General features: G+C 47.1%; 1 protein-coding gene across 6 annotated transcripts in view; it reads right to left on the reverse strand.

Moving 5' to 3' along the window:
• Nucleotides 1-227: 227 nt before the first annotated feature.
• Nucleotides 228-22,921, reverse strand: part of C2CD3 (C2 domain containing 3 centriole elongation regulator) — a 159,376-nt gene continuing 136,682 nt past the window's right edge. For 5 of the 6 annotated variants that reach the window (XM_032259042.1, XM_032259044.1, XM_032259043.1 and 2 more), the window contains 3 exons: nucleotides 21,268-22,195; nucleotides 15,654-15,765; nucleotides 228-1,050 (listed from right to left, as the gene is read on the reverse strand). In XM_032259042.1, coding sequence (XP_032114933.1) covers nucleotides 907-1,050; nucleotides 15,654-15,765; nucleotides 21,268-22,195 — 1,184 coding nt within the window. In that variant the 3' untranslated portion in view covers nucleotides 228-906. The other variant, XM_032259047.1, reaches the window with a different exon arrangement.

Here is a 22,921-nt window from a genome sequence, read left to right on the forward strand (position 1 = left end):
ATAAGGGAGATTCTGAGGGCTCCATTATGCTGATGGATTTTAAGTATCGGCAAAGAAATTACTGAGTGTCACTGTCATCTGGACCAACCTGATTCTGGGGGAGCCAGAAGTCTCATGGTGATTGATCCTCGTCTGTGGGGCTGTATGGTTGTTAAGCTTTCTCTCTGGCAGTTAGAGCACAAATGAATTCCAGGCATTCCCACTCCAGTGAAACACTTGTGCACAGATTACAAACACCAATATGATTTTATTCAAGCACAAGCAGGAACAATGACCTTCAGAGCTGGGTAAAAACAATAAGTTAAAAGCATGGTTAGAATTTTAGACAATCAGATGAAAAGTTTGAAGGAGGTGATTTCCCCTTCCTCTCCTGATTAATTCAACATGGCATAAAAATAATTTGTATCTATAAAATATCCTTATTCCCCCACAAATGAACTGGAGATGGCCCTAGGATTTCCTTAGCTAGGCACACTGTACACAATCTACATGTCCCTCCTCCCCAAATTTTAAGGCAAAAATGGTCCCACATCTTCAGGCAGAGGATAGGCTCATGTCAGCACTCAGCTGTGTCAAGGACACTGGGAGGCATTTCTCCACCAAAAGATGTTTGCTTGGGTCCTTTGGTCAAAAGATGGAGGAGCCACTTGGACATGGATTCCATTTTGTTTCTAGCCTTTGCCTCACCATAGAAGAAAGGAGCTGAAGTTCTGGCAGGCGGACACTGGGCTGGTTTGGGACACTCCTCCAGTCTGGGCTGACTGGGTCTATTGAGGCATCCATGGACTAGGCTAGTGGTGGTTTCAGGACTGTGACAGCCCTGAAGGAGCCAGACCCAGTGCCTCCTGCAAGCCAGACAAAGCTGAGGGAGGGTGGGCAGGCATCTCCTTCCGCCAGCCCCGCAGGCTACATGTCTTTCTGGGAGTACCGAGAAGAAAATATCCGTGCAATCCTGCGAGTTTCTTCTTCAGGCAGGTTGGGAGGGAGCGAGTTAGGTCTGGGGCGACAAGGCCTGTGGGAGAGGGCTCCTGTGGTGGCTTTGCTCTTGTCCTGGAGTGGAAGAAGTTAGCTGGGTTAGCACTGAAGATATGGCACCACCAATGGATGACACTGGTTCCTCTCATCTTTTGGCCCTTTGGTTAGTATTTATGCAGAGCTGCCTGTTTACAAAGCATGTTACATACCTTATCTTGCTTAATCCTTACTTCAACCCCATATGGGGGTGTATATTGTTCTCCCATGTTGTGGATAAGGAAACTACATTCAGGTGGAGTAAACTCAAGGTCCCACACCTCTGATTTGCAGAGCTGAGATGTGAACCCCAGCTCTGACTCTTTCTGTGCCTCTGGAGAAGGAGGGGGTGTCACCTCCTGGATAGGTTTGAAGCCTCATCCCCTTCTGTTGCATGGCTTTGGACAAGTCATTTGTCCTCTGAGGTTAGTCCCATGTGTGACGCTCGGAATATATCCAACTTTCAGGAGATGTTGGTGAATAATACACTCTCTGTTTGGCCCTCTGGAGCTCCTGGAGTTGCCAGGTGACATAAAGCACCTACCTACTGTCTGGCTACCACACTTGCATCTCTCTGACCCTGGCTGACAAGGCATCACTAATTCTGCCTTCAACTTGCCTTTGGGTTATGCCATCATGGTACTCTGGACTCCTCTAACTCATTTGCTCTTTTTTCTTTCCTTTTCTTACTCCATGTCAGGCTCCTGTGCTGAAGGAGCTCAAAGCCATCCCAGACAGCTGGCTGAGAGCAAGGGAAGAGGTGGAGGCCTGGCAGGGGAGGAGGCAGTTCTGAAAAAGGAGGTGGGAGCAGCCTCCGCAGGCAAACCCAGCTGACTTCATGGCACGTAGCTTGCTCTTCCCTGCCATCAGGTCCCATGAGCAGAGGCTGTCATAAGCTGAAAGACCACTGAGAGCACACTGTACCACTTCCTGGGCATTGAGAAGAAGCCTGGTGGAGACCCTACAGACTGGGATTACCTGTCCCTGCAATTCTGCTCATGAGAAACTGACGCTCAGGGAGAGTTGCTTCTGGGATCAGTAACAGTTAATCTTTTACGTCTTCAACCCTTTTTAATGCCTACTATGAGAGGGGCACAGAAATAAACAGAACTCCATTTTAGGCTTTCTCAGCTCAGAGTTAAGCCCGGGAGACAGAGAGATCTGCCTAAAGAATTAGAATCACTAGAATGAGATAAGGGGAGTGGAGTCAGGCATCGCTGCTATACTGCTGGATGTGTTTCCCCCCATGAACTAGAAGGGTGGATGGGAAACCTTGAGGGTCCCTGCCAATCTATAACTCTAAGTGCAAGGGAATGTCTACAATCTGGAAAGCTCTCAGTGCGGTGAGCTCACATGCAGCCTTTCCTTACAACCAACAGCAAAGTGGTGCTAGGGCTGGGCTGCACAGCAGAGACTAGAAGATACATCTCCCTGCTTTCTAGGCAGGCCTAGGCTAAAAGGGAGGAAGGAAATTCACCTTTTGCTGGTGTCTGCAGTTCTTCCTTCCAAAATATAGGAAACACCTGCATTCCATGATGCCTCAGGCCAGGGGAGGCCAGTGGGCCAGCCTCTGCCTGTTGCTCTCCCCCTTCCAGACTGGATGCTCTTGTAGCAAATGGACCGGGTCTGAGGCTTGGGAGCCCAGTGGGGCCAGGTCCAAGACAGGAGCTTGGGAGCTGCTAGACACAGTGTGGGTGGGACCAGGCCAGGGTAACCATAGGTTGAAATTGGGTGGGGAGGAGACTCTTGTAGCACGCTTCTCATTCATTCTAGAACCAGTGGTTGTTGGCCTACCATATGCCAGGCCTTCAGTTAAGTCAAACTCTCTCAGGATCTCTGTAGCACTTTAAGCTTGTGTATATCTTTCTCTACTCCCAAGACCCAAGATGGCTGTTTCCTGAGCTATCTGAGATGCAGGGTGACACAAGCCCCATTCCTGTCTTCCGGCTGTATTGCAGGTAGATTTTTTCTGGGTCACCAGCTGTATTTTACTTTCCATTTCTTCCTCTGCTACTCTGAAGGGGAAGTAGGGAGATGTCTGTTTTATGAGCCAGTTGGGAAAACAGGCCTAAGAGCATGGTATTCTCTCTCAAATCCTCACACCAGGTATTTGTTTCCCCATCTTCTAGAAGAGATGTCTTCTCTGTTTTAGAGAGCCTTAGAATGAGTCTTGTTCTCCATGGCTGGAAAAGCCAACTACTTCAGTTCATGAAATGACCATAAAAATGGTCTGGGCATGGTAGCTCATGCCTGTAACCCCAGCACTTTGGTAGGCCAAGGCAGGAGGATCACATGAGGCTAGGACTTTGTGACCAGCTTGGTCAACACAGGGAAACCCTGTCTCAAAACAAAACAAAACAAAACAAAACAAAACAAAACACCAAACCAAACCAGGTGTGATGGTGTACACTTGTGGTCCCAGCTACTCGGGAGGCTGTGGTGAGAGAATCACTTGAGCCCAAGAATTCAAGGCCGCAGTAAACCGTGATTATGCCACTGCACTCCAACCTGGGAGACAGAAGACCCTGCTTAAAACGAAACAAAAAACCTCTGCTGGTGATTTATCAAACTTTTCAGGAGCCTAAGATCTACTCAACTTGATCAACTCTTATGGACAACAGGCAGACATGGTTCCTGTTGTCACAGGGCTGCTCAGCTCGAAAGGAGACAAGACAACGAGCTCCCCAACAATCACAGAGATGAGGCTTAGAGCTTGGGAAGACTGAGAAAATGGCACTTAGTAACAGCTGGGAAAGTCTGGGGAGGCTTCACATGGAGGTGGGCTCCAAGATGGGCAGGGTTTCAACAGAAGCTGGGTGTGGGGTGAGGTCTTTCATTAGAGAAAATAGCATGGGCACAGATCTGCACCTACTGGCTGGGCCATATCTGCCCTGGAGCTGAATCGTGTATGGCACCAACCTTCTAGCACTGATACCCTGACTCAATGACCTAGGGGGCCTTATCTGCATGGCCCAGGCCCAGGACCAGGACAAGGTTAGGGCTTGGCTCTGTGTACAGGGCAGGGCTGGGGTGTGGAAGGACAGAGAGCACACACTCAGCAGCATTTTGCTTTTGTTGACCTCAACAGGGTTTCAAAACCATCTTGACTAGTAAGTGAGGATTCTTCCTTCATCAGGATGGCTACCCTAACACACAACCCTGGTGGGGCTGGCCAGAGGCAAAATTGGCCAGGGATACTCCCAAATGTATTATCCATTCCTCTAACTATTTCCACACTTCTGGCTGGAGGCCTGGGGGCACAACAAAGTTGTCAGCATAGCATGTGCTTTGTGGGAGGCATCGACCTTCCTGGGAAGACAGAAGGAATGCACATGGGAGCAGGATTGCCACAGCTGGAGGGGCTGCAGGTGCCTTGCAGTCTAGACAGTGGGTGTCATACAGGGGGTGGAGTCCCTGGAGCGAGGACTTAAACATGAAAGTGGAATGTCAGCAGAAGATGAAGAGAGGGTATGCTGTGTGGAGATGCAGCTTGAGCAAAGGTGTGGGGAAGGAATTTTCTTGCTAGGAAAGTGGTGGGGGTGGGACAGGCTGAGCTGCAGGTATGGAGAGCAGTCTAAGACAAACCTATTAATAGAAGGAGGGGCTGATGCTGGCTGAGGGAAGTTCCAGAATTTCTGGGGGGAACTTGACCTTATTCTTTTTGGACTTCAGCAAGCCGATCTGTAAGGGCCTTCCTAGGGAACAGGGATGGGGTATGTGACGACTGTACTAGGCTGAAGGACAGAATGGGCTTTCCTGTGGGCCAGGTGTCAACCACAGCAGCAGGCCAGGGGCTCTCAGGCCACCCCATTAAATCCTCCCCCATCCATACATGGGATCTGCTCCTGAGTACCTGTACACCCAGGCCATGAACATGATAGTCCTCTCTGGTAATAGATGTGTCTTAAAAGAGCCTTCAATGCTAAAGATCAGACTTTGCTGGGGAGAAAATAGAGCACATGGAAGGAGTAAGGAGTTGTTTGGAAAGAAAATGTGGGGCTTCCTGGGGCTTTTCAAATTGAGTGGCTAACCCTGCACGAGGAGCTGGTTCTAGTCCTGCCTCTACCACTTCTTAGCCAAGGGGTGCCAGGCAACCCACTTTCTCTTTGGGATTCTGAAAATGGGATCAGAATGAGCAGATAATGCAAGAGGTGGTGCTCTATGAACCATGGGCTTATCCTGGCCCTTGGCTCCTTCTCTGGTCTGCTGTCTCTGTGATTCAGCCTCTTCTCCAAAAGCTCTCTCAGGAGGGCCTGGCCCTCTTCTTTGGCCTGGAATGTGATCTGATCCCAGCCACTGTGTTCTAGGTTCTCTCTACTCCAGCCCCCAGACGAATCCCAATCCCTCTAAACAGGCCACATGCTCCCAGGGGTTGGTGGGTGCAGGTGCCCCCACTTAACCTTGCTTCTAGGTATCCAAGGGACTTTCTCAGAGGACAGGAAATGGAGTACAGTGGAAGGGACATTGGTCCGTGGCTCAGCCTAACTGTCCCACTCACTCAAGACCAAGACACTTTCTCACTCTGCGTCTCTCTGGGTCTTAGCTTCACTGTCAAATAGAGCTAAGAACTTCTGTTTAGTCTTCGTATGCAGGTCTATGCTGGGCTCAAATAAAATTCAGATATGACCAAGGTTCTGGTCAGGTATAACATCTTGCAAAACACAGGCTAAGAGAGAGCTAGAGCCAATACCAGCTGCAGACCCAAGAGCAAAATGAAGCTTTGCTGTTCTCTCAGACCCCATTCCCAGGCAAAGGGTTAGGCCCCAAAGTCCTGAGCAGAGCTGGGGTACAGCATCTCCTGTACTGTGGTAAGCAGTGCTAGACCAGGAAAGCTCTCCCCACCCCACTGCCTTCTCTAGTAACAGTGTGCCTCTGGTCTGAGGTGATGGCTAAAGTTCTGTTCTTTTCCATAGTGGCCCCTTTAAGTGACATAAACATTGACTCAGGAGCTGAAAACTGAAAGTAAACAGCCGGCTGGGTCTTAGGTGGACCTGCCAATGGATTGCTGCATCAGAGACTGAGTGAGGGCTCAATATAGCTGCTTGCCTTGCTCAACTTTCACCCCTTTGGCTGGCTGCCTTCCCCTGGGGTGGCTCCCAGAGTCTGGCCTGGACTACGACTTCCTCGATGCTAAAAAGAGCTGCAAACTCAGCAGCCACAAGTAGGAGCAGGGGGGAAGTGAGGACAAGGCACTTAGACTAGAGGCCCAGCCCTGAAAGGTCAATCCTAAATCTGACCTGCTCAGCCCATGCTGCCATGTGGCTGGTCTCCCGCTCTGAGCTCACCCTTCATGCCTAAATTAGAGGTCTGGTCATGTGGTTCTCACCACCGATATGTTCCCTCCACACCACACCCCCATCTGATGCCACCTACTCCATCTTCCAGGAAGCCCTCCCTGACAGGCCCATTCTACGGGGCCTATGTCACTCCCTCACCCTGGGCCTTAGTCTACGCCATGAAGGGGCCTGACTAGGGCAAGACTCCTCAACCTTTTTTTGTTTTTTTAAAAGAGGGCCTGGTTCAAAAGATGACCCGCAATCTTTTGAATCCAAGCCCTGCCAGGGAGAGGGCTCAAAAGTCCAGGTTTTGAGAGGGAAGGGTTAAAAGTTATACTCTTACAAGAAGAGCTCCTGGCTCCTCCTGGACTCTGGCCTCAGAGCGGCTCGGGCAACCTGAGATTAGCACCTGCCCAGCAGACCTATGAGCCCCTTCCTAAAAGGTGCTGCCAACTTGCAGTCTAGGCCAGGGTGGGTGCCAGCCAATTTTGGCTGTTTCTCCTGACCTCTAAACACCTTTGGCCAAGGTGCTTGTCTTCTAAAAGCTCTATATGGCTATTATCGGAGACACTTTGACCTTTAGATCTCTTCAGCTCTACAGAAAGCTAGGGACTTGGTGGCTAAAAGAAATGAGGCAACAGATCCAGACCTTCTGCCCCAAGAGGGGGCAGCTCAGCCATCAGGCCTGGACCACAGGCTGAGAAGAAAGAAACCCAGGGTCAGGAAGTTCCCTTGGGCCCCCTACTGATCTGATCTGGTGACTCTGTGGAGAGCTGGGGTTCTCCACCAGGACTATTCATCTTTCAGATGCTTCTGGTCTGTGGAAGGAAAACAAAAGGATATAATTTTTTTTTTAGACACAGTGTCACACTGTTGCCCAGGCTAGAGTGCAGCAGCATGATCTCAACTCACTGCAAACTCTGCCTTCGGGGTCAAGCGATTCTCATGCCTCAGCCTCCCAAGTAGCTGGGATTGGAGATGCCAGGATAGAAAGATTCTATCCCTTGGTTTAGACATGTGGCTGAGGACCTCAGAAAGTCATAAGCAGAGCCAGGACAAAAAAACCAGGCTTACCGACACCTCGATCCTTAGTGATATCTGAAGAGCTGTGGTCTGGCTGAGTACAAGTCAGAACACTAGGTGGGAGGGGGTGGAAAACTCAAGGTTTTAAGGGTACCCTCATGTCTGGCCTTGTCTCATACTTCCTGCCTCCCACAGTCACTCCTCATGAATAACAGTGTCTAGCACGATGCCTGTGGTTAATCCAGGGGCCCATTCATGATGTGGGTAGAGCGTGGGCTTAATGCAGGAAGGCACAGAGCAAGACAGGGCTCACCTCATGGTAAAGTGCCATGTGGGCAGGGCAGGGCAGGGAGGCCAAGGCTCAGAGGACAGGCTGCTTCTTGTCCTTTGCTTCTAATTCCTATCTTTTCTTGTTTCAGTCCAGGCCCATCTCTTCCCATTTCTGACTGCCTCTTTGGCACATAATGCTTGTACCTCCTGCTTGCCAAGTTCTGTTGATTCTGAGGTTTCTTCTTTTCAAATCCACAACCTGCAAAGCCTTTCCTTCATCTTTGTTTTTTTTTTTTTTTTTTTTTTTTTTTTTGGGGACGGAGTTTCGCTCTCGTTACCCAGGCTGGAGTGCAATGGCGCGATCTCGGCTCACCGCAACCTCCGCCTCCTGGGTTCAGGCAATTCTCCTGCCTCAGCTTCCTGAGTAGCTGGGATTACAGGCACACGCCACCATGCCCAGCTAATGTTTTGTATTTTTAGTAGAGACGGGGTTTCACCGTGTTGACCAGGATGGTCTCGATCTCTTGACCTTGTGATCCACCCGCCTCGGCCTCCCAAAGTGCTGGGATTACAGGCTTGAGCCACCGCGCCCGGCCGCTTCATCTTTGTTGAATTCAACTCAAGCCACCTCACATGGCTCTTTCTTTTCCTATACTCATTCTCTTTGCTTTGTTTTACTTCAGTGCTAATATAGGCAAATGTCATTTAAGGAAATGAGTGGTTTGGAGGCCAGTGCCTTTCCAAGAACTGCAGGCTCCCTGAAGGCAGGGTCCACAGCATGATGGTCCTAGCTCTTTCAGCATGACAGGCTGTTGGTAGGAGTTACAGGAACTTAAGATATAAGGCTGGCTTCCTGGAGAACTGTGAGCTCCTTGAGGGAAGCTCCTGTCTTCTCCTGCGCCTAGCTCAGGACTATGTCTTTGCACATTTGCTAAAAGATGTAAATTTCAACTATGAGATCAAAACTACCTTCCTATTTTCTGGCCTGTCCTCAGGCCCAGCTCCAGTTCTCCTATTAATTGATGGGAAGTTATTGAAGGGTTCTGAGCAGAGAAGTCACATGATTGAGTTGATGACTGATTTAACATCTTAAAAAGTTAACAGGGCCAGGCATGGTGGCTCATGTCTGTAATCCCAGAACTTTGGGAGGCCAAGGTGGGCGGATCACCTGAGGTCAGGAGTTCGAGACCAGCCTGACCAACACGGAGAAATGCTGTTTCTACTAAAAATACAAAATTAGTCGGGCGTTGTGGCGTGTGCCTGTAGTCGCAGCTACCTGGGAGACTGAGGCAGGAGAATTGCTTGAACCTGGGAGGTAGAGGTTGTGGTGCACCAAGATCATGCCATTGCACTCCAGCCTGGGCAACAAGAGAGAAACTCCGTCTCAAAAAAAAAAAAAAAAAAAAAAGTTAACAGGATGCTGTATGGGGAATGGTTTGATGGTTTGCAAGGAGCAAAGGAAGAAGCAGAAAGGCAAATTAGGAGGCTCCTGCAGTAATCCAAGCCAGAAATAATGATGATTGAGACCAAGGTGGTGAGAAGCACATTTCTGTATATTTTAAAGGTAGAGCTGCCAGAACTTCCTGTTTAATTGATAACTAGCATCAGGGAGGATTCCAAGAGTTTTCGCCTGAACAACTAAACTAGAGTCCCAGCTACTGAGGAGGCTGAGGCAGGAGACCACTTGAGCCTAGGAGTCTGAGGTTGCAGTAAGCCAAGATCATGTCACTACACTCCAGTCTGGGCAACAGAGCAACGCCCTGTCTCAAATTAAACAAACAAACAACACCCCCCCCCCCCACCCTAGAGTTTAGTTGTACCCTTTAATCGAAATTGAGAAGACTAAAGGGGAAACAAATTTGGGAATAAAATCTGGAGCCCAGTTTTGGACATGTTGAATTTGAGACACCTATTAGATATTCAAGTGGTGATGCTGGGTAGGCAGTTGCAGACTTAGGACTAGGCTAAGCTAACCATTGGGAATCTTCAGCATATAGAAGAAGTAGGGAAAATGAGGGAGACCCAGCAAAGGCGGCAGAGCAGGAGCAGCCAGTGAGGGAGGAGAACCAAGAAGTGATGCCTTAGAAATAAGTGAAGAAACTATTCAAAGGAAAGAGATCAACTGTGTCACATGCCGCAGAGAGGTCAAATAAAATGGGCACTGAGATCTGATAATGGCCTTACAAATATGGAATTTTTTTTTTTTTTGGTTTTGACAGGCTTAAAGAGTGCTCCCCCTGCCAGTGGTAAAGTGGAGTGAAGGTCTGATTAGAGTGGGAAATTAAAATGGCTACAGCACAGAGAATGAACAGTGGTGGAAAAGTGCAAGTGTGAGAGGGACTGGTTAGAAATAGTCAGGGGGGACCAGTACAGTGGCTCACACCTGTAATCCCAGCACTTTGGGAGGCCGAGGTGGGCAGATCACTTGAGGTCAGGATTTCAAGACCAGCCTGGCCAACATGGTAAAACCATGTCTCTACTAAAAATACAAAAAATTAGCTGGGTATGATGGCACACACCTGTAATCCCAGCTACTTGGGAGGCTGAGGCAGAAGAATTGCTTGAACTTGGGAGGCAGAGGTTGCAATTAGCTGAGATTGTGCCACTGTACTCCAACCTGGGTGACAGAGTGCGACTCCGTCTTGAAAAAAAATAAAAAATAAAAAGAAATAGTGAGGAGACGATTGGGCTAGACAAGGGGAGGGTGAGAAGTAAGTGATTCAAAAGATGTTTAGGTGGCAGAATTAATGGGTCTTGGTACTGGACTGGTTGTGGGTGGTGGGAGATAAAGGAGCAGGGGTGAGACGTAATTGTGCTTCTGGCAGGAGTAACTACATGGATCGTGGCTGAATTTCCTGAGACACGGATGCAGGTGGCAGAGGAAATATGCAAAGGAAGATGACAAGCTTAAGTTTTGGACAGAGTGAATTGTTAGTCACATATCAGACAAGACGTCTAGGATGCATTGGGTCCCTACGTGTCCGTGGCATGGGAGAGAAGACTAGACTGAAGAGAAGGATTTGAGAGTCATCGATGTAGTCATATTTGAAGTCATCAGAGTGATTGATATTTTCCCGAGAGAGAAAATCTACAGAGCAGAAGACATGGTCTGAGGAAGACAACAGGTAAAGCAAATTACTGCCATTCTCATCGACAACCTCTCCTCCTCTGTACACAAGTCGATAAAACTAGTTTGTCCATCAACAGCTGAGCAAGCAGAATCACAAATAACTTTTAATAAAATCAGGAAGCTCTCCCGGTAGAGTTACTTCATCACAAGAGGGAAGAGAAAGCAGGGGGAGCAAACACCGCAACTGGATGGCTGTGCCACAGTCTGCTAAACCAGCCATGCTTCTCACTCCTTTTCTTTTTGCAGAGGCAACAGCCAGAAGATGAGGTAGCATGGGGTGGGAATTACGGGCTGGCCCCTATATCCTACCTGTGTGGCACTTGGTATTCTACAGTACAACCACCCTGTGAGGCCTGGTAACCCCATTTGACAGATGAGGAAGCAGACTCGGAAAAGTCCAAAGACCTGACCAATGTAACACGGGGACCTGTATCCACTCTACTGTTGGAGGAGGGAGAGGAAATCTGTTTCACAGATGGCTGCAGTAGAGACTGGGAGGTTCCTTGGCTCAGCTACATCATTTCAATGTGGAGGGAAAGATCAGGTCTTGCCTTTGATTTTGTGGGGAAACCAGAGCAATCAATCCAGCAATTATGAGCCCTCTCCTATTTCAGGAATGGATTGTGAGCCCTGAGCCGGAAGCAGGTCAGCTTCAGTATAGCAGTCCCAGGAGTGGTTGAGAAGAGCCCAGCAGCCTCTCACAGTGCTCCTCTTCAGTTGTCAGGGCCAAGGCTGGCCTTAGGAGGGGGTAGAAAAGATGGATTCTTTAAACGTGGGTACAGGACAGGGCTCCTGCCCTTGCCTCCCTATCTCTCACTTAGAGCTGCTGGCTGTGCCTAAAGCATCACTGAGAAAACAGGAGCTTCCATCAACTTGAAACCCCACCACCAATCTCTCAATCCTATCTGTTTTAGCACCCATCTTCTCTCCCTTCCTTCATGATACTGGGTGAGTTTTCTCTTTCCCCTCCACACGTGCTCTAAATCTCATGCCCTTTCTTTTCTCCCTCTCCTTTTTCTCTCCCACTCCTGTGTCTTCCCCTCTCTCTTTCTCTATGGGATTGCTGCATTAGCACACAGAAAGCTATAGCCTTCCCATATTAAAAAACAAAAACAAAAATACCTTCCCTTGGTCTCTTATGCCACTCGAGCCACTATCCCATTCCTCTGCTCCACATTCACAGCCTAATTTGTGGAAGGAGTTGGTGTCTCCATCTTGTTACCATTCAATCACTGTATAATTTTAATGACATATGGTTTTGAGATTTCTTTGTATAAGATACCAATGAATCTACGTAACACCGGTAAATCAAGAAGCACAAGCAAATGAACATCTATAAACACACAACCCAACCCAAGAACCGAAACATCACTAATACTATTGAATGAATCATTATGTTTCTCCTCCCCATTCCATTTCCCTGCCTCCACAACTATGAACACTGTAATCAAACTGTTGAAAACTAGAGATAAGGAGAAAATCTTAAAAGAAGTGAGTAAAGGTCATGTTACATTCAGTGCAAGAACAATCAGAACAATGTCTGCTTCTTATAAGAAACAACGGAAACGGAAGACAGAAGACAGTGGAAAGATATCTCTAAAATGCTAAAAGAAACAACAACAATTCAAGTTAGAATTCTATATCCAGTAGAAAAAAGTCTTTCAAAAATGAAGGCAAAATAGAGATATTTTCAGACAACTGAAGCTGGACAATCAGTTACCAGTAGGTCCACAGTATGTGAAATTCCAAAGGAAGTTTTTTCAGGCTGAAGGGAAATGGTCCCAGCCAGAAATCAGGATGTGAAGGAGAAATCCAGAACAATAGCAATAGTAAGTATGTGGGTAAATAGAAAAGACTATTTTTGTCTCAAATTCTTCAAAGTGAGGCATTTTTAATAAAGGTCACAAGATGATGGTGCTCCTGCTCAAATATAATTTCACAATTAAATCTAAAATAAGTATAAGGAAATCAGTTGACATTGTGATTTATCCCATGGTAATTATTTCAATCTTTTATAAAAACGTAATTCTTAAAAATGTTTTCCTTTTAAATTTTGGTATCTCTACTTGCTAGCATCCTAAATACATACATGATCTTATTTATTAGGTCATCCAGCACTGGCTGGTAGCCAGCCAGAAGCCTAAGATTCTAAGAAAATATGCTGCAAAAAACCCATTGAATGGTGGTGAGAGAGGCCCATCCCTAGCTAGGATGACTAACCTCTCAGGGTTTCCTGGGTTCTGGGTTCCAGTGCTAAAACTGCGACAGTTCTGGGCAAACCATGATGACTGGTCATCTGAACCAGGACCCAGAATAAGGGCTTAAGGACAGAAGTGATTCTGAGACGAACAAGGGAATGTTGTTAAGAGCAACAAAGAAAAAAAGGCTGAAAAGTATTGTCTTCTCAAAAGCAGACTTTCTCTTTAACTGAAGTAAAAATTCTTCTCTCTTCCTCTCCCACACTTTGTATCTAATATTTAATAGACCAAAGATAGTATCTCCCCCAGGGGTTGGCGCATCACAAAGGCATAAACACAAAAGCAGAAACAGTAATTCCGCTTGGCAGGTGAGGGATGGCAGTTCAAAATGGCCCAGAGACTTCCTTTCTTGTGGGGCATGACTTGCTGGCACTTCATCCAAGACCCAGGAAGGCCTGAAGACTTGTCTAAGGTCACACAGGGACTTGTATCCACTATACTGTGGGAGTAGGGAGGATAGGAGGGAAAGGGAGCTAAGAGGGCCTACTTTTTTCCCCTAGGGTAATTCTCACCATCATCCTATTAGGTATGAATTATTAGCCTGACATTACTTACAAGAAAAGTGTGTCTCAGAAAGGTGGTGTCACTTGCCCAAGATCACTTACTAGCAGATTCAATATTTCACTCTATGGATGTCTTGCTCCAAAGCCTGGACACAGCCCTGTTACCCCAGCATAAATGTCATGGGTGTGTGTGGGACATGCAAGGGAAGGTGCAGAGAGGAAGGAGATGAGCTGGTGACCACAAACCAGAGTAGGAAGAAAGGCCACAGAAGTGCAGGTATTCCTGGACAGGACTGACACCTCTCCTCCCCTACATGAGGATTTACAAACTTGATAAAAACTGAGATGTAGCCTGGACAACACAGTGAGACCCAGCCTCTAAGGAAAAAAAAAAATTAGTTGGGTGTGGTGCTGCACATCTGTGGTCCCAGCTACTTGAGAGGCTAAAGCAGAGGTTCACTTGAACCCATGAGTTCGAGGCTGTAGTGAGCTGTGATCACGCCACTGCACTCCAGTCTAGGCAACAGAGTGAGACCCTGTCTTAAGAAAAAACAAACGAAAAAACAAAAAAACAACCAACAGAGATATGTGGGAACTTGGATTAATTCCTGTGCCAAATAAAATGAGACATCTTGAAAATGGTGGTGCTGGGGAGACTGGAAGAGGATGGGGAAAGGAAACCACTAAGAGGACGAGACATCTGATGCTTCTTTAGGACTGTATTTTAGGATTACAACTCTCAGGATACTTCTGGACTGACCCCATTTTTCATTAATGTGGCCTCTGAAAGGATATAAAATGTCTACATTAATTGCTAAATAAAATCTAACTGGCTAGGAAAATTTACCGTAAGTAAAATGTCATGATTTTTAGGTGGTGTAATAGAAGAGCACAGAGTCTGTGAGTCAGAAGCTTAGATTCACTTACTGGCTAGGCGACCCTGGGTAAGCGACTCAGCCTTTATGCATCTATTTCTTTATATATAAATAGAAATACCTTGTAGGTCAGTATGTGATGCTCTGAGCCTCAGTTTCCTCATTTTTTATAGTCTCACTGTGTTGTCCAGGCTGGAGTGCAGTGGTGCCATCTTGGCTCAATGCAACCTCCACCTCCTGGGCTCAAGTGATTTTTGTGACTCTGCCTCCTAAGTACTTGGGATTATAGGCACATGCCACCATGCCTGCCTAATTTTTGTAATTTTTAGAAGAGATGGGGTTTTGCCATGTTGGCCAGGCTCGTCTTGAATCTCCTAGCTCAAGTGATCTTGCCGCCTCATCTACCTAAAGTGCTGGGATTACAGGCGTGAGCCACCGTGCCCAGCCTAGTTTTGTCATTTTAAATAGGGATGATAGTATATTCCTCATCAGGTTGCTGAATTTAATGAGTTAACACAGAGTACCTGGAACAGTGCCTGGTACATGCTAAGCACCAGCATAACTATCATCTTTCAGCTTAAACACAGCCTCCGCAGAGAGATCCTGTTCTTTATCACAGCACCTACTACTCATCTGAGTCTATAAATATTTTATTTTTTGCTTACTATTTGTGCTCCATGAAAACAGAGAATTGGTCTATCTTATCCACTATTATATGCTCAGTACCCAGCATGACACCTGAGACAGGGTAGGTACTCAAAAGTAGTTATTGTTTATTTTCTTGCCAATTGCAAGAAAGGTCAGGTGCTGTGCCAAGGCAGAAAAGAGGAGACCTGGGATTTGTACCAGAGTTCCAAGCACTTAACTCAGCTGGATGAATAGTTATGAGGTTTTGTAAATGGCAAACAGTTGTTTGACTGATATTATTCTCTTCATCCAGACCTTATTCTGTCACACTCCCACAAGGCTGCATCTTCTATGTGAGGCATCTCCGCTCCTATCTACCTGCTTGGTGGGCACTCCCACAGCACTCAATACGTATTTCTTAGCTGCCTCTTGCTTTCATTCTTCTGCACTTTTTTTTTGCTTCCCCATGTCAGTCTAGGCTGACAATGCTCCGCTCTTGCACATTTGCTCTTCCTCACTTTTCCTGAGCTCCCTGCCCACTGCTGGGCCCACAGAATATGCGCAGTACAAGCTGGAGGAGTGACCCCTGCTGCAGCCTTTCCAAGAAGATGGCCTGGGGCTGCATTCTGTGCAAGAGATGATGACTCTCTGGGACAAAGGTCGGTTGGCCATTTTCTTACCTGATCTGTTGTGGCTGCTGGTGGCAAAGTTGCTGAAAGTGAGAGCATCCGCAGGGAAGCCTCCAACTGCTGGGGTGGCAAAAAGAAGTTGGGCACCACAATGGGCTCTGGGCTACAGTGGCAGTTAAGGGATAAAAATACCTAGAAGTCCACCCCCTTGCAGTGGAGGCCAGCATCTCCACTGACCATTCACTCTGCCCCGACTCATGTTTTTCCCTCAACTATTGTTGTCCATAAATCCTTTTTATGGACAAGAGCTGAGGTGGCTCCCTCTGACTGGAAGTCTTACCCCCTCCTAACACATAGGTCTGTACGTTCTTTACAGATCAGTTCAAATCCTGCCTCCTCCAGGAGGCCTTCTCCTAACCTTAGCCCACAGTGATCCCCCCATCACATCCTACAGCAGTCTGCAACACAGGAGAATGATTAGTCTGATGATTATTTTCCTCAATATTCCCTAAATTTCTCAACGACAGACACAGTTTCCTTCTGTTACCTCTACTTCCCTAAGCCCCTCAGGAGGCTGGTAGGTAGCAGGCCTTGAATGAGGGCCTGTTGGTTAGAAACAGACCTATTAGAAGTCAGTCAGACGATGTGGGGATGGGGATGGGGATGTGGCTCCAGGGGGTAGCGCCTTAGGTTGTATTTAGGTGCCCTGCACTGAAGGAGGACCTGTTTGCCTGGTTGTTCTCTGCTCACATCCAGAAATGTGAGCTCTGCATCAGGGGCTGTCCATGACCGGACATGTCCTCATGTCAGGGGCCAGCACAGCTAGTCCAATTTGGATGTGAGCCCTAGAAGGCAGGTACTGTATCTTGTACTTCTCCTCCATTTCCTCTTGAGGTATTCAGTGCTGTGCTGAGAATATGGTGCTCCACAGGTATTTGTTGAATCAAATCACTGATTCAGTTTAGTTGAACTCTGACAGGGTGAGGAGAGGACGATTTTGATGTTCCAATTTTTTGTTTTTGTTTAATAAGCTAAGTATGGTTCTGACTTCAATTTGCTTACCAAGTTTTCTATTTTATTGCCATTCTTCTATGCTAGACTGTAAACTCCAAGAAGGCAGAGATGATCTGTCTTTTTCATAACCATATTCTTGTTACCTTGCACAGTACCTGGGAGACAGTAAGTACTCAATAAATACTTGTGAATGAATGAAATGCAATGATTTCTTGCTTTGGTTCAAGTCCTCGATTTTTTCTGTAGAGAGGTGAGGGAGGAATGGAGATCCTGAAGGGAAAAAGACCCTTTGACCCCAGGCCTTCTGCTGAGGCCCAGGTGAGGTAGGATCTATTTGCTGTTGCTGCTCTAACTGCTGGGGACTGCCAAACAGCCAGCTGATGCTGTGGGGAAGAACTTTGCTGTGAGGTGTCAGGGCTGGCTCTGAAGCATGGAAGCCTCCTTCCCAGCCCACTGCCATATGTGTGCTTTAGTGTCCTGCTCCAACAGCCACCTTCTCCCACTAACTTTTATATTATATATTTTTGAAACAGGCTCTTGCTCCCATTGTTCAGGCTGGAGTACAGTGGTGTGATCATGGCTCACTGCAGCCTTGACCTTCTGGGCTCAGGTAATTCTTCCACTTCAGCCTCCAGAGTAGCTGGGATTATAGGTGCATGCCATCACGCCTGGTTAATTTTTGTATTTTTAGAAGAGATGGAGTTTCACCATGTTACCAAGGCTGGTCTTGAACTCCTGACCTCAAGTGAACCTCCCACCTTGGCTTCCCAAAGTGCTGGGATTACCAGCATGAGCCACTATGTCTGGCCTCACGAACTTTTAAGTTCCTTTTTCTCAGTTCATAAAAACATTAAAGTTTCCCATTTAGGGTAAAAAAACCAAACCTCTGACCTTGCATTCTCTTCTAGTTACCACTCAGTTGTCATTTAATAGATGTATAATTTCAAGGAAGTTCACTTTTTATGTCTCAATTTATTTTAAAGTGTATTAGTGCTTATTGTTTTGAGGGTTAAATGAATTTATAGATGTAAAGTGCTTAGAATGGTATCTGGCATAGTGAGCACTTGATAAATATCAGCTATTCTTATCTCCTCAGTTTATGGGAAAAAGTTGCCTGTTGTCACTGTCCTCGTCATTAGCTCCTTTGACTAATGAAGTTTGGCTTCCATTCCCACCACTGCAAAGTCCTTCTTAACGCTAAAGCCAGATACATGCCAGCCACATTCTCCTGGACTCATCTGCAGCATCAGTGCAGACCACGACGTCCTGAAATTCTGCAGCATCTGCTCCCACGGCACCTCCCTCCACTGCTTCTCCTACCTCCCGATCAGCTCTCCTTGCTTCTTTTGTGGCCATGCCCTGTCCTGCCTCTCCTGTGTGCACTGGAGAGGCTGAGTCTGTCTCTGTGTGTTTGGTTCTCCCTTCCCAGGCTCTTCTTGCTGCCCTCATTGATTCCCAGAGGCGCCTACCTTTTTGGCTGAGCTCAGTCCTCCACTCCAGGCCTGCATCTCCTCCTGCATGTCCTACAGGCACATGCCCCAAATGGCAATCTGCATCGTCTCCCAAACCTTTTTTTTTGAGACAGATTGCTCTTGTTCCCAGGCTGGAGTGCAATGGTGCGATCTCGGCTCACTGCAACCTCCGCCTCCCAGGTTCAAGCAATTCTCCTGCCTCAGCCTCCCGAGTAGCTGGGATTACAGGCATGTGCTACCACGCCTAGCTAATTTTGTATTTTTAGTAGAGATGGGGTTTCTCCATGTTGGTCAGGCTGGTCTCGAACTCCCAACCTCAGGTGATCCACCCACCTCGGCCTCCCAGAGTGCTGGGATTATAGATGTGAGCCACCATGGTTGGCCCCAAACCTGTCTCTTTCTGTGCTGTTTCCGATACAGTAAATGCTATCACCTGCCTGGCAACTTGTGACAGAAACCTCTAAGTTATACTTTCTATTTCCTTTGTCTCATCACCTGCCCCTCTCTCTAATCCTCTCAGATCTGTTACCCTCCTCTTCATCATCAAGCAGACTATACTTCAGGTCAGACTTTCTTCATCTCTTATTATTATTCCAAGTGTCCTAACTAGCCTCCTTGCTTCTAGTCTTCCCTTATCTAACCTGCCCTCTACAAGGCACTGGGTGACTTCTTTTCTCATATATAAATCTGACCATACCACACTCTTAACAGTGAGCACTATTTATGTACCAGGTATTGTGCTAGGCAGTTTACATTATTATTTTCATTTTCACAACAACCCAATAAGTACTATTATCACCTCCATTTTACAGATGAGGAAAGTGAAGTTTCGCTGCTTTAGAATAGAGTCTAAGTACCTCAGGCAGGCATAAGAGTCCTTTAATATCCAGGCCCTGCCTCACCTCACACCATCCCCTCATCCTTGGACTCTAGTCACATCACAGTGAACTACTGCCCACAGGCAGCCTCCTTCACCTGGCTAGACCTCTGCACGCACAGTTTGTCCTGACTAGAACTTTTCCTTGTCTCTATTATGCAATGCCTATTCATCTTTAAGGTCTGGCTCTTTGTCCCTCTTACTAGGATAGCTCCCTCCTCGTGCTCCCTAGTGTTCCGTCCACATCTCATCAAAGCACTTGGAACAACAAACTGTTAGTATCTACCTACTTGACTGTCTCCTATTTCATCATGGGAACTTCTCGAGGTAAGGTCTGATTCAAATCTGTCCTTGGCACCCAGCACAGGGCCTCACACTATTTATTTTTGAAAGAATAGTCAGGAAGGCCTAGGCTAAAGCAGCACTTAGGGTCTAGACACATGTGGCAGCTCCTCCATTGGCCATATTCTGAGCACATCTAATACTGACTGTAAAGGGAGCAACAACAGGGGCCAGGATCCAGGATGAGCAAGGCTGGGGAGAACTTCACACGAGGTGGCCTGTTTTCAGTGGTCAGCCTCCAGTTACTGCATGCTTTAATCCTTTCCTCCGCCCACTCTTCGACCCCTAGGCTTTTCTCTGATCTGCTTCAAGAATCACAGTGTGTGGTGCGTACAAAAGTTTCCACTCGCCGGGCGCGGTGGCTCACGCCTGTAATCCCGGCACTTTGGGAGGCCGAGGCGGGTGGATCACGAGGTCCAGAGATCGAGACCACCCTGGTCAACATGGTGAAACCCTGTCTCTACTAAAAATACAAAAAATCAGCTGGGCATGGTGGCGCATGCCTGTAATCCCAGCTACTCAGGAGGCTGAGGCAGGAGAATTGCCTGAACCCAGGAGGCGGAGGTTGCGGTGAGCCGAGATTGCGCCATTGTACTCCAGCCTGGGTAACGAGAGTGAAACTCTGTCTCAAAAAAAAAAAAAAAAAAAAGTTTCCACTCATTTGGTTTTCTCAGTAATGTTGTGAAATTGTGATAGTTCAATTAAATCTACATTTACTGATCCCTTCTCTGTGCAGTGCCAGATCCCGGGCATGCAGAAAAAGACAAGGTCCCTGACCTGGGGAGCTTATATTTTGGTGGGTAAGGGATTTTATAGGTGAAGAAACTGGCTCAGAAAGATTAAAGTATATGTCTATAATCACAAAAGTAATTTTGTGGGTCTAGAAGGGTCAAAGTCAGGCTCCCTGACTTCTGGTAGAGGAAGATCTCTAATCTAGTAAGGCAGCCTGCTTCACCTGCCAGCCATGCAATATTTCCTCCTTGTTGTCAGGATGGCAGGTGAGCTGCTCTGGTGAGCTGGTTAGGCTACAGGTGTGAAGGGTGTAGATGGTCCTAAGTGGTTTCCTTTCACTGTAACATACCAGTCTGTGTTTACAAGGAGGGAGCAGGAAATGTCAGGTATCCTATCAACAGCACCTTATTGGGGTCTTGGGCAACTCTATCTCCGTGGTGCCTGTTTAGCTCCATCACTTGCTTTTTTTTTTATAAAAAATTTAATCTGGCCAGGTGCGGTGGCTCAAATGCTGTAATTGCAGCATTTTGGGAGGATGAGGCAGGAGGATTGCTTGAGGCCAGGAGTTTGAGATCAGCCTGGGTAACATAGCAAGACCCCAACTCTTAAAAAAAACTTAGCTGGGTGTGTGGTGCATACCTGTAGTTCTAGCTACTTGCAAGGCTGAGGTGGGAGGATCGCTTGAGCACACATGAATCTGAGGCTCCAGTGATGTATGACAATGCCACTGCACTCCAGCCTGGGTGAGAGAACAAACCCTGTCTCTTAAAAAAAAGTAGGCAAGTCACAGTAACTGAGCAAAATAGAGATGATACCTACCTAAAAGACTTGTGATGACTGAATGAAAAATTTACATAATACACTCAATGCCAGTGATTTTCTTCCCTCTTTCTCTAGACCCTCTGCTTCTCTTTCAACTGAGATAAACAGTCTCATTCCTTAGATCCCAAGCCTTGCCTTCAGGTGGAAAAATACCCAACAGATGAATTGAATAAATCAGGGTATGCTAGGTTAATGAATGTGCTAAACCCAGTTCAAGGCATTATGTTTCCAAGGGCTGGTGTTAATGGTAAAACTGTAGCACCTGTCGTGCAGGTGGGGTCTTCTGAAGGAATGGTCTTCCCACACCCCCCAGTGCATTCCGTGAGGGTGGCCACTTGCTCACACTCATACTAGGCTAGTCTAGGCACTAGCATCCAAAACATTTGTGGCAAATGCCAAAGGATACAGTAGGAGGCTCTGTTTTGCGGACGTCTCTGATCCAGTTGTCATCTGCCTCTGCCTGATGTCAGAGGAGTTGATGGGTGGTCCCTTATGGTTTTCCCTTCTGCTCTGGGGGGCTAGGTTTACTGGCAACTTCTTGAAGCTATCAGCAGAGTTGCTGAGCTCACTGGTGGCAGGTTCGTTCTCAGCTGGGGCCTCTGACTGGGGCTCCTTGTTCTGATCCACCTGTGGTGAGCTCCATCCAACAAACGTGCTGCTCTGTTGGGCTCCTGAGAGTGTCAGGCATGGGAGGGGTCGAGGGTTAGTTGAGGCAGACTCTCCACCAACCTTGGCCTTAGAGGCCCCATTCTCACAAGCAACAAGACTTTGGCTAGGAGAACCCTGCCTAGGCAGGTGGGATTTGACAGCCCTTTCTGGGCTGGAAAGAAAGCTATTTTTGACTGTAAGTTCCTCTCTGCAGAAAGGCCCCAGAGAAGGACAAGAGGGGTCTTCCCTCTGTACCTCATCAGGCTGAGGGCTGATGACCTCACTTGTGTCTGATATGAAACTAGACCAAGGGCTAGTTTTGTCTGTCACTGTGGTAATCTCATTTAAGGTCCTGGGCTCAATGATGTCTTCTTCATAGTCCTCATCACTGTAGGCTGGGCCTGCCTCAGTGTCCTCACTGATCTGCATCTTTGTAATGGGTACTGTATGGCTCAGGGACTCATGGAGTATTCTTCCTCCATATGAAGTCTCTTTGAGAGCAGGGGGTGGTGGGGAATCTGTGCCCTTGTCTGGAGCTCTTGCCAATGGCTCATCTGGCGTTGTGCATCGTTCTTGCAGTGCCTCTGTGTACTGAGCATCTGGGAGGGTGGTGGCCTTGTTGCTTCTACTCCTGGCTCGGTGAGAACTCAAAGCTGCTTGGGAATCCCTGGTGATAGTCTGCAGATCTGAACAGCAACAGATAACACTCTTATTACAAGGTAGGGCCACAGACCACCCAAATTTCCCACACTGGCCTCTAGCTTCAGAAGCACTCTGGCAATCAGACTTTGAACAAACCATAAAGAAAGTTAGTTCACCCAAGAGTCAGTGAGACTATATTCAAGGCGGTACAATTTTTAGTACTTTATTCTAATATCAGAGGACCAGAATCTAATCTATAGTTGTGGATACATCTGTGGAAATGCTTTCAGAGACTATCTGCTCATGCTCAGGAATCCTTGGGAGCTGGGAGTCCTGCTGGGCATGTTCATGCTTCCAGTTACTTCAGTAACTACCTATATTAAAAATCAAAATGAGAATCCACTTACTTATTTGATGACAGTTATTAAAACTACCTATTTTACTTGGAAAACAAAAGCAAGGAAATATCTATCACCCACATGATAAGGCAGGGAAGATTTACAGAGAAAATATAAGCAGCAGGGTATGTTGGAAAGAGCATAGGCTTTGGAGCTGGTCAATCTTGGGTTCAAATCTGTTGTCACTTGTTAACTTTGTGATCACAAGCAAACTATCCTCTTGGAGCCTGTTGATCTGTAAAGTGTAATCAACAACCACCCACGTCACGAGGTTACCGTAGAGAATACATGAGAGAAATGGGCATACACTGTGTGAATATATAAGCACTTAATAAACAGAAGCTACTAGTCAACTCAAATTGTTTTTGGGAT

Source organism: Sapajus apella, unplaced genomic scaffold, assembly GCF_009761245.1.
Source record: "Sapajus apella isolate SASKATOON/1434 unplaced genomic scaffold, GSC_monkey_1.0 scaffold106, whole genome shotgun sequence".
NCBI classification, from domain to species: Eukaryota; Metazoa; Chordata; class Mammalia; order Primates; family Cebidae; genus Sapajus; species Sapajus apella.